At 45.9% G+C, this 12,019-nt stretch overlaps 1 protein-coding gene across 1 annotated transcript in view; it reads right to left on the reverse strand.

Annotated features, from left to right (window-relative positions):
- Positions 1 to 1,054: 1,054 nt before the first annotated feature.
- JAM3 (junctional adhesion molecule 3) overlaps positions 1,055 to 12,019 on the reverse strand; it is a 54,524-nt gene continuing 43,559 nt past the window's right edge. Inside the window, exons 7-10 of the mRNA XM_054998004.1 lie at positions 11,459 to 11,558; positions 10,275 to 10,404; positions 6,396 to 6,450; positions 1,055 to 5,937 (exon numbers count right to left, since the gene is read on the reverse strand). Coding sequence (XP_054853979.1) covers positions 5,902 to 5,937; positions 6,396 to 6,450; positions 10,275 to 10,404; positions 11,459 to 11,558 — 321 coding nt within the window. The 3' untranslated portion in view covers positions 1,055 to 5,901. The remainder of the gene's footprint in view (positions 5,938 to 6,395; positions 6,451 to 10,274; positions 10,405 to 11,458; positions 11,559 to 12,019) is intronic.

The raw sequence follows: 12,019 nt of genomic DNA on the forward strand, positions 1-12,019 counted from the left end.
GCCAGTCAGCTGTCTTGGAAAGGGCCCAAGAAATTGGAAAGGAATGGCTATAAGGCCCTATGAAATACAGTTCTGTGCTCAGGAAACCCAAATACTCCAGCCTCCCTAGGCTCTTTTATGTAATTCCACAATTGACTTATTTTGTGTGTTCTGCATGCAAAGGGAAGGGGGCGGAATTGCACAGGGGACTGAACTTTCCCATCTAATTACTGTAAATCCTAGTCCTCCTTTTCCCTTTCTGAAATTCCATCAACCCATCGTACTGTTCTGCGTGCCTTCAAAGCCGTAAGGGTGAGAAACTTAAAAAAGAAAGAAAGCAAAGATACTGAAGGAGTGGAATTCTGCAGTCAGTGCCGCTTTCTGTCCACTTGCGTCCCTCCCAGGGAACCCAAGTGTGTCTGGTGCTAAACTCCTCCCTAGAGGCAAGATTTGAACTGGAGACTTCAGCCACAGTCCTAAACTAGCGGTCATCTGAGCTCCATCATGATACCCTTGGGTGTACCCCTCTCAGCCTCTGTGCCCCATCTGCTTGAGGGGGGGACAACAGATGTACCTTGCCGGAATACAATACTACTAGATTGTGTTTTGAACGCTGAAGTGTTGTATGCCTGTAATGTATTGTCATTTTAATTCAAGTCTTTATCTCCTTCGTGGCATTGTTTTGACTATCCCATCAAGCAATAGAAGACTGGGAAGACATGCTGTTAAAAGGTGCATGAAGCGATTCCATTTCCTTAGCAAAGTTTTGCATATGCAAAGAGCTCAAGGCAAGCAGTAGGTGTGGACGCCCCTCTTGGACCAATTTTGTTGCACCATGCCAGCAAAGACGCAAATAGTAGTTTCAAATGGATTTTCAACAGCTGAGAGGCAGCCCTTGAACTCCACCGGGGAGCACACTGTTCGCCAAACACCTGCACCCGGCACCGCAGCTGCACTTCATCCCACCCACGTTTTCAGTCCAGTTTAGCTATCGGGCCGGTTCCAGAAGAACTTCACGTTTTCACCGAGAAACTGTCTGTGTGCTTGCAACATCCCCACAAAGACACCACAAACGTCTTTTTTAATATTTATGTAAAACCTTCTTGGCAAAGTGAAATGCAATACATTAGTATAAACCGGTCAAATGTTTACAATGAGTTTTGTGAAGCTATTGCCGGGGCGGAGACTCCTGTCTGGGTTGGTAATGCAGTTGGTGCACCTTTGAGTCTGAAAGGGGAGTCCAATTCTGCAGGTCAGGCTTCGGGGAGAAAGGCCAGCAGCTTTTCAAGTAAAGCGGGGGGGGGGGGGGTCGGGGGTCGGCACATGTCCACATAACAACCTAAAATTGGATTCACTGTCATGACTGAGCTGCCCATTGATCTAATTCAGAAGGAAACAGACCCCCATATCTTTCTCATGTCTGTTTTCATAAGAAGCAAAACACAGCGGTTGGCTGTTTCACATCCACATGATACAGGCGGTGAAGTGCCGCATGGAAGGTGGTGGGTTTTTAAAAAAAAACGCACCTTCTAAACTCTGCTTGTGGTTAACAAGCACATCACCAAGGTTGACACAGTTCGCTGAGACGCTCACTGACTACCTGCAGGGGACTTCAGAGGAGGGCTACATTATTAACTACACACATGAACGAACACTCCATTGCCTCGTTCTGCACAAGGTGGGCCTGACTCAGCCAAACCGCAGAATGAAACAAAGAGCGGTAAGAGAATCTACCACTTCAGGCTGTCTGTGGGCAATTGCATTTTTCATGTTCCCTGCATGTAGTAAGCTGGCAATTCAGGGAGAATTAAAATGCTAGCTTATTAACTTGCATGGAGCTTGTTTGTATACAGCAGAGCGATCTGAAACTGTAGTCAGGAATGTCACCTAACTGGGCATTCAGCCTTAAGCGGATTCAGTGGCAGTCTCCCAAAGCTCACTGCCAGACCACATTTCACATTCCTGCTACTCCTAGGCTTAAGGCCATCCCAATACTTTGAACTGGTAACTTTGCAAGGGCTGAGCCAGAGTCTCTCAGATGCTCCTTATAAGTGCCGAGCCTCAAACCGTGACAATTAGACCAGGTGACAACTGTAGTGTAGACGCTGTCCTTGGTGCAGATACGCACTTCTAGTTCCGTGAGCCTGCTTTCTGGTGAACCTCAAGGCAGCACAGAAAAGGGAGATGGAAAAAAACAAGACAGAAGGGACAGCCATTTTTTAAGACAATCCCATTGTATCACCATCACGGTTTGCAGGGGGAAATACTTTGGCAGTGGGCAAGAAGGTCAGCTTTGGTTGAATGCCTCTCGGAGGTAGCCGCAGTTAAAGGAAAACGAGGTTGGCAGTAGGACACCTTGGGATCGCTGGCCTGAGTGAGAGATCAGACAAGAGGACTTTTGGGCCTTCCTTCCATCTAGTAACTAAACGCACCAACAGCATCTCCTGCAAAGCCCCGAGCAAGGGGGCGGGGGGGAACAGTGTGTTGGATACTCCAAGGCAGATTAATACAGAACACAGAGTCCAAAATCCACAATGCACCCCCCCCCCAAAAATACTGAATGAATCCCAAAGTTAAGAACATTAAAAATGTAACCGAGAAACACCGTAACGGAAAAAAGGACGTTATGTTTTAAAGAATAGCCGCGTTCTTTTGCTTTCAAGCACACCATTGCATTGGTCTTGCAACACACTGGATAGTATCTCCCACTGGCCAATAGCTCAGCACCTGAAATCAGCCCAATCTGCTTCTAGGCAGGACTGTGCCTGTTTTTAAATATATCACTCCTGTATCAACTTTTTTCATTTTCTAGGCTGCAATGAGAGTTTCTCAGATCTGAAACTGGAAAACTTATGACAGTCAAGAAGGGATGGGTCTGCACCAGCAAACATTCGACTTGCTAAAACCCATCGCTTCATTGAACGACTTTTTTAAATAAAATCCTTTGGCCGTTTCAGGCATGCCCTGTGGGCTCAAAGTTACTTTAGGCACACCAAAGGGCTTGTACGTATTTGAAGGTGATTTTGACTCATTCTTGGATTTTTAAAAAACTTATTTGTTAAAATATTTTAGTCCGCCTTTCCTTTTGGCTCACGGCAGATCACAGGGGCATAGCATAAAAACCTATGCATTTGAAACAGTCGGGAAGAGGGCTGTTTGAGAAACGCTTTTGCCTTACGGCACACAGCAATAATTGTGCAGCTCTTTTGATCCTTTGTGCAGAAAGGGGAAAGCTCTCCCCCCACACCCCGCCAACGTCTTATTTCTTTGATGAGATAAAACACAGCTGGAACAGGCTCCCTTGCTTGTCTGGTGTGTGCCTGTGCTGTTTGCAACAATACTGATACGGTTTGAAGCAGCCGGGCACTAAAAAAAAAAAAAATTAAAAAACTCACACCCATAAGTCACACCTTTAAAAAAAAAAACAGCTACATTGTTACTGAACACTGTTTGTCCTACCAAACTATTTACATTTTAAATAGAAATGTTAACCGCTTTAAGTAATCAAAATATATCTTTGCAAAAAATTTTAGAATGTGGAATTCTACAAAAGGAGTGGGAACGATAGAAAAAAAGCTTTGCCTTTTGTCTTGATATCACATTGGTGTTTTCCCCCCATCCATGCGTGGGTTGACATTTTCATCTTTACTGGGGAGCGCGGGGGGATCCGAATTCTAAGACTGGTAGAAAAAGGGATGCCTGATGGGCAAGATGGTCCGATGCAGAGGACAGAGATTTTAAAATAAAAGTGAGGAAGAAAAAGGCATTGCTTTCTTGGGACTGGAAAATGAAAAGACTGGAGTGATGTCGATTGGAAAACTCACAGCAGAGGAAATGCATCTCTTGATCCCAATGTAGAAAAGCTGGCTTACGATAGTCAAACCCTGATCTGAGAACACCCAAAGACCCTGGCAGCTGTCAAAGAAGAGCTGAAAAGACACCAACCTACCAGGAAATCAAAAGGAGTAGCAGCATGCCGCTCTGCCTCCCACAGATGGCAGAACCCTGTATCCTCTGGCACGAAGAAGCACCTACCAAAAGAAATTCATACAAATGGCCAAACAAGTGGACCTCCCAATCCTATTCTCCATTTTCACAGGCTGGGTGAAGATAGGATGGCTACTGAATTCCTTACGCTAGCAAAACTCTAAAGCTTTGACGGAGTTTTGATGGAGAGGCTCTACCTGGATTTGGGCAGAACTGCTTCGGATAGCAGGGAGGCTCACCTGAGTGAATGCTCATCTATACAACCAATTCCCTGCATGTAGAAAAACCAACCTGCGAAAAGGGTTCTAGCCCTCCTACTAGTTTTCTAGGCCAATGGGATTTTCTGGTTTGCCTGGAATCTGAAGTGCTACAGCCCAGGCCAGGTTGGCCACCTTAGTGAGGACCAGGCAAAGGACTCCTAACGCCAGAGGAAAGAACAACCGTCTGCAGAAAAGGAGCTGCAGGATCCAACCCAATAGCTATAACTGGGGCACCAAGAGGAAAGCATCCCTGACAGGAAAGCACACAGGTGTGGAGAGTGAAACGGGAGAGTTTATGGCTTGGGTTTAAAGGCCTCCATCCCACCTTCACCTCCTTAACCACACCAGAAGGCTGCAGAGCAAATGCCCACGGCTATAGGAAGTCTCCCCGGAATTACGGGGAGAAATGCTGACTAGCGTTTGCTCGCACAGTTGCCCACGACTTCAAACACTGCCAGATGTTCCCCATCCAGTGCTATGCAAATCACAAACGAGTAGTAGAGCATAAGTAGAGCTGTGGGAAACCAGCTGTTTGTGGGGAAGGACAGAGTGCCACCAGTTGCCCACGGCTAAGGAAAGGGACAGGTGCAGCTATACCCACGTGAAAGGATAGCTTGGGGAAAGGCTTCACTCGTCACTCTGCTGTCTGCCCTGCATCTTCCAAAGATAAGGGACCCTGGACAAGTTGGGCAGCTGCCTGCATGAGATCACTGGCTAATGCATCAGGGCAAGATCCCACTGGGACAAGAACCGTTGGTCCAGGGTTGCCTGTTGCCTAGGGCTTCTAGGTACCAGCTCCCAAAGTACTGCTCCATGGGAGGCTCTGACGAGGAAGGATCCAGAATTTACTCATGCATGTAGCAAGGGTAACATCATGGCATCCCTGCCATGGCAGTATGTTGATTGGTGCTTTCCACGCATGGGCGTTGTTAGGTCAGCAAACGGTACCACTTTTGGGTGGGTGGCAAGGTCGTTGCCGGGGAGTTTGTGGGAGCTGTCCGAGTGCCAAGATAGCTTCTGGGTTTTTTCCCTCTCTCTACATACAGGTATTATTGTGCTTTTAACCGGGGGGGGGGGGGGGAGAATCCCAACTAACGACGCTGGTGTAAGGTCCAACATAGCAACAGCATTCTTAACTATATCCCAAGACTGGCTGGCAGTGGGGCTTTTCTCCTCATTTGGCTAGAATTTCATTCTATTAATACTGTGACTCTTCTTTTTTTTTTAAAAAAAAAAGCAAACCCCAGATTTCAAGATAATTTTTCCCTCTTCAAGCTTAGATACCCCGACAGTTTGTAATACTGTGACAGAAGGTCACCCCGCAAATTCTCACGGCGGTGTAAGAGCATGGATCCAGGTAGCGACGCAGGTGCTTTTAAGCAATCCTTTTCTTCAGCCAAAGTTTCAAATGTATCCACCACACCAAGGTGATCCATGGGTTACCTTCTAGGAAGAAAGAGATCAATTTGGTTGTTAAAAATCACTGCTTGGCTTTGGCAGGAAAAAAAAAAAAAGTAGTAAAATCAGGTTTGCGCACAGGTGCGCATAATGGTCCAGACGATGCTGCCAACCGTGCAAAGTTGGTTATCTGCTCTTGCTGAAAGAGTTCCAGATGGAGGTATTTTACTTCCATTCTCCATTGTTGCTGGTGGGCAAAATCCAATTTCTCCGCATTTCATATAACAAAGGAGGACTTGTGTCTGAAGTCACCCTGCAGAGGAGATGTGGAAAAGGCGGTAAGGGGATTTTTTAAAGTGCTCTCCAGATACCCCCACTTTAAAACAAACACTCGGGAGGTACTTTCTTCATCTCCCCTCTCCTGTAACTTCCTTCTCAACCCTTCTCAACTAGTAAAGGATCAGAAAACGACAACCGATGGATGGAGTAAACACGGCCCTCGACTGTCCCTTATTAAATGGGCCCAATAGTGCCTGCCTATTCCAAACATCAAATGGGGGAAGTGTGGCCCTCTAAAGTAATTCTTAGCATTTTCCTTCTTCTGCCAATCAGAAATCTTTCTTTCTTTTGGCCATGTAAAAAAACCCACCTTCAAAGCGGCCTCTGCTAGCTAATTTGAGGCAAACGCATGTACCTGACTCCCAACCTTATTTGACTTACTCATTTTTCCAACGTACATACTGGCCTCCAGTCCCAAAGGACCCTTCTTACCTCTTCATCTGTGCGGATGTAGTTCACACCGTCTGGCTTGGCTGGTGTCTTATAGCTGAAACAAAGGAAGACAGAATTCACCGAGTGGGGTGGGGAGGCCGCAGCAGTAGCCACAACAGTCCGTTGTAGCAAAAATTAACAAGAGCCTAGAGGCACCTTAAGATCCAATGAAATGTTAGTATTTAAGCACCATGACACTCCTGTTTAGTTATACTGCCACTTCCCAAATTTTTATTGCTACTGAGGGGACTCTTCCTTCAGTCTGGGCTCCAACACTCTTACACGAGGCAGCAATGCCTTGGTGGCAGAGAAGACCGTACCTCTTGAGACTGCAGTTAAAAGGTACAAAAAGGTTTGTCACCCTCTCCTTGCAAGGACTTAAAAAGCCTGGATGCGAGCTGTGGGGCTCTTGGCCCTTGGCTCACAGCTCATGCTTTGCAGCCTGAAGCCCATTCTAGGCAGCATCAACCAGCCCATGATCTCTTTCGTTTGTTCATTTTTGCGGTTTAATTATTTGAGAAATTGTATTTTGGTATTTTTCTATGAGCCGCTTTGGATCTCTTTAGGGAGAAAAGCAGCATACAAATACCATAATTTATTCTTTTAAAAAACTTAAAAACATTCCTGCAAGGGGGAAAAAACAGCACCAAAGAGAGAGAGAAAGCGAGAGTAACCCAGCAGCGGAACCAGCTGCCTAGGGATGTGGTGGGCTCCCCCTCATTGGCAGTCTTCAAGGAGCGGGTAAACGAATTCTTGTCGGGGATGCTTTAGGCTGTTCCTGCATTAGGCAGAGGGTTGGACTAGATGGTCTGTAAGACCCCTTCCAATTCTATGATTCTATGAAATTGGGGGTGGGTGGGTGGTCCTAGCCCAGTGAGTTGATGTGCTAGTTTTGATTGGCAGGCATTATTATTATATTTACTGCATTTATTCCCCACCATTCTCCCCTGTAGGGATCCAAAGTGGCTCATACCATTTTTCTCTCCTCCATTTTATTCTCACAACAGCCTTGTGAGGAAGGCTAGGCTAAGAGTGTGTGCAATTGGCCCAAGATCACCCAGCAAATTTCGGCAGCAGAGTTGGGATTCGAACCTGAATCTCCTAGTCTAACACTCTCACAACTATATCACACTAGCTCTCTGTCTGTATGAGAGGAGCATTTAAAAACCTTGTTCCAAGCCTGCAGACAGAACTGGCACATTTTGCTGCATTACAGCTGACACGGTTTGTCGAGTTGGGCGCACTGTTTGTGTTCAGTCCCTGCTTCCCCATCCATCTCCTTGGTTTGGGGCATGTCCAAACACAGAGATAGCAAAGAAATCCAGCAATATAGTCACAGATGCATGCTAAGATCTGGGATTGGGAGGACAGGGTTCTAACATTTTTAAAATTAATTAAAATAAACATGGAGATGTGAATCAATAGATCTTTCATCCTCAACGTACACAGGACAACACCTGTCTGGGCATTAATTAGATACATCTTTACGGACGTATTCTAAGCTGGCAAACACTATATCCTCAGTGGCTCCGCAGGGATCGCAGTGTAAATATTTATTATTTTATTTAGCTTATTTGTAGCCCGCTTTTCTCATAGACACTCAAAGCGGATTGCAGAGTAAAGAAAGAGAAAACAAAATGAAATCGTACAACGTAAGACATCCAATGAACAATAAGACTAGGAATACAAAAATGGCAAGACAACGCAGGCAACAATGAGAACAACAAAATGCCTAAGGCAAAGGTATTGTGTGAGCAATGCAGAATGTGGGATTACAAGGTATAAGACGAGGCAGTAAAAGTCAGATGATACCTACAATAAGAGTTGATACCGACAATAATCATTGCCGCACAATACGGGCCTATTCCCCTAGCAAGGCATCTTTCGGTTCCATTCTCAGCCACTTCTATCTCCCACTAGGCTTTTTGCTTTCAAGGAGGAACAAACCCACCTACCTAACCATTTCTAACAGGTTCAACATCCAAAAAAAGCTATGGAAACAACGCTATTTGAGAAAATGCACAAATGTGAATTACACACTGTTGGCTTTCTGTGCCTGGCCCGTGCTCTGGCGTTACAAACAAGCCATCCCATCCCAGGAGACGGTGAAAACGGCCTGCCTCTCCCTCCCTCTCTGCACACAGGCAACCTCTGACTAAGCCCAGCAGCTCGGAAGCTGGAGACAATTTAACAAATAGGATGGGGACTTATCTTTCTCTGCCCGCTGCCCTGGTGTCTTCCTTTTCCTGGGGTGTCATTTCCTGTTGTGGCTAATTTTAAATTGCCTGCCCCCCCCCCCCGAGTCCACCTCAGAATTCCAGCTGCTCTGAGGGAAAAAGCAGAGCTCAGTTTCAACCAACAGAGCTGTTGGAAGAGGATGAGACCAGCATGTGGAAATGCAGTGTGCCTAGAAATTCAGAATCCAGGATGCAAACATGCAAAGAGTCACATGGACAAGTAGAGTCTGAGGGTCCAGTATCTCTACTGAAACGGGAGCACGGATACAGAGCTAGTTATCTCGCACCTCATTTCATGGGTGGCCCTGCCCAATTTGCTCTGCAGTAAATAGACATCCTGAGAAAAGCGGGCATTGATCCTGGGTCTTGGAAAAAAGGGATGTGGTTTTTGAAAAGCTCTTGCAGTATTTTAAAAGGAACTGAGAACAAGTTAGGCGCTGCCTCTATGCTATAAGAGTGGCTAGAGAGTGTGGCAGAGATGGGGCCCCTCCTTGTTTCTCCCCACCTGCAACGGAGAGGGTGGAGTCTCATTTCTGTCTATATCTATCTCACTTTCATCCCCACGTCCTTCCCGAAGCTCTGAGCGTAATGCAGAGTTTTGCTTTCTGCATTTTACCTTTACAACAACCCTGCAAGACAGGCTAAGATCAAATGACTATGCCAGGGTCTCCCAGTGAGTTTCAGGACCAAATAAGGTTTCAATTCTGATTCTTAGCAGTCTTAGTCCAACACTCGAACGCTACACCAGGCTGGTTTCCTTAGGTCACTGCCAAAGGGTAGGGTAAAAGCTCTGGGTGAAAACTTTTTGGGAGACCCCTTTGTTATAATTTTTACTGAATAGAATTTATCTTGTTACCATCTATTTTGAAAGTTTCCTTCATTTAGCTTGTTGGCCCCTTGATTTAACTAAACATGTCATTTATCAGGAACCCCCCACCCACCCACCCCCATCTCATTATGCCAATCAGGGGTGTCAAACTCTACAAAATAATTAGCATAATTGTGTACACAGATGAGACCGACAGAGCTCTGAGTCGCAAAAACTCATACCCTGCAAATCTAGTTGGTCTTTAAGGTGCTACTAGATTCAGATCTTGTTCTTCTACTGCAGACCAACACGGCTACCCCCTATAGATTCTAGACATATCGTGCGGCTCCCGGAGGTCTCCGAGTATTGCCGTGGCCATACATTTTATTTTAGTCTTTTCCTTTTTTCCTTCCTTCTTTCTTTCCATGCCTTTCACATTTTCAATAAAAATGTTGGGGTTGCCAGGTCTGACTCAGAAAATACCTGGGGACTTTGGGGGTGAAGCCTAGCAAGGATGTGACATCACTTTTGTGATGTCACTTCCAAGTAAAAGGTCAGGTGACGGCTCTTCCCAAGCTCCATTACTTTCGATGATGTCACTTCCAGCATACGGCACCAAAAACCCACCCCTTCCTGTGATGTCACTTTCAGGACATTCCCCCAAACCCACCATCTGAAGTCACTTCAAAGCATCATGTCTTGCGGCTCTCAAACATCTGACATTTATTCTATGTGGCTCTTTCATTAAGCAAGTTTGCCCCCCCCCCCCGCCCCGGATTAGACCGTTCTTTCTCTCCCTTCTCAGGCAGATTCAGTTCTGCAGCGTAGGCGTACCTGTTTCCATTCTGCTTGTTGTTCACAAATAAACCTTTCCTGTAGGCACAGCAGATTCCCACCGTAATCAGCGACAGGACTACAAGGACCACCAAGACTCCCCCAATGATCCCAGCGATGTTCAGGTCATCTAGAGGAAGAAAGAGAGGGTCAGCTTGGGCCCCTGCCCGAAGCAGCGCTGGTTGTCCCAGCTTCACAGTCCCATCCGCAAACCAGAGCTCTGGTTTTTCCTTTTGTTCACTGAAACGGCACACAAGTGGTACAGATTTGGCTGGGGCTGTGAAGGATTTCTCCAATGCACCAAGCAGCCGAGGAGGAGGGAAGCGTGCACTTAACAGCAGGTGCTGCCATGCAGAGACACAGGGGAAGGAAGTCAAAGTGCACCTGGTGGGTGATACAACACTCTCCCATGTGTATGACCATATGTATCATCCAACAATTGAAGTTCAAACCAAGGTTTATTGTAGATCTTAGTAAGCCGGGCTAGGCCCAGGCCAGATCACTCCCTTCTACTTCCTGTCCTACCATACTAGCAGGCTGTATTGTTTATGGCCACTACTATATATAATAAACTAACAGATTAAAAAAGTGCACCTGGTGGCACCACTGTAGAAGCTTAAATGGGGCATGATTCGATGACCACTGGGCTGCTCATAATCACACATGCCACCACATATGCACGAGTGCAAAACCAGCAAAGTCCTACAGCATCTTAAAACTAAAAATTTCACAGCGGCAAATCTGTTCACACGATTGCTTTGCATCCAAACTGGACTGGAAAGAGATCTGCTGGCCGCTTGGTAGAGCTGTTTTCAGGTATTTCTGGACGGTGCCATTTCAGATTGCAGAGGTGAGGAATCATCTCATTAAATATTTGTACAAAAAATATCCTGCATGCAGAAAACTTGCATTTCAGGGGGAAGGCTTGTCTAGAACCTTTTCCCACTGTCTGCTAGTTTTCTATGTACAGGTCTTTTTTTTTATTAGATGAGAAATCAATTGTGTCTGATGCCCATGAGTTTGAACTGGCACAGCTTAGAAACAAGTTTGCCCCCTCACCTGCTTTTGGTGAGAATTAGACATTACTGACAGAGAGTCAACTGTGTTTTTGAAACTGGACTGAGAGAGGAAGGGTGGTTGCCTTTGGTGAAAACCACTACCCACTTTCTAGCCGACCCACTTACAGATTTCCATTTGCTGTTCCTCACACTTGGCAGAACCGACACTGTTTGACGCTATGCAGTAGTAACGGCCCGTGTCGCCCTTGTGCACCTCAGTGAAGAACTGTGTGAACAACAGAAATATTGAGTGCTGGTGTTAAGCTTTTCACGTGTAGAGTATCAACAAAGCTTTTCAGGGACTATACTACTTCAGAATTTAGATGGATGAGATCATGTGTTTGATAAAGACTCCCTGTCTACAGAAAGCGAGCATATCAGGAAAGAAAATCTTGAACCATGCTGGTTTTCTACATGCGGAGAGTTTTCAAATTTGCTGTTTCACCACTTTGTCCCAAGAGGGCTGTACCACACAGCTTTTCTGAATATGTAAACAGGCTCGCCATCCTAAAAAACATTTTTTACAAAAACTTGCAATTGGGCATGCATAGACCAGTCTCCAGGGAAGAAAGCACAAGCTGGGAATGAACTCAAAGAATCCCAGCATGGCAACTATTTTTAGATGCCTATGAATAATGGAGGCTCAAGTCCACAGAGAAACTGGTAACTAATTTTCTGCTGGCAGAC

The sequence above is a fragment of the Eublepharis macularius genome, chromosome 14, assembly GCF_028583425.1.
Source record: "Eublepharis macularius isolate TG4126 chromosome 14, MPM_Emac_v1.0, whole genome shotgun sequence".
Lineage (NCBI taxonomy): Eukaryota > Metazoa > Chordata > Lepidosauria > Squamata > Eublepharidae > Eublepharis > Eublepharis macularius.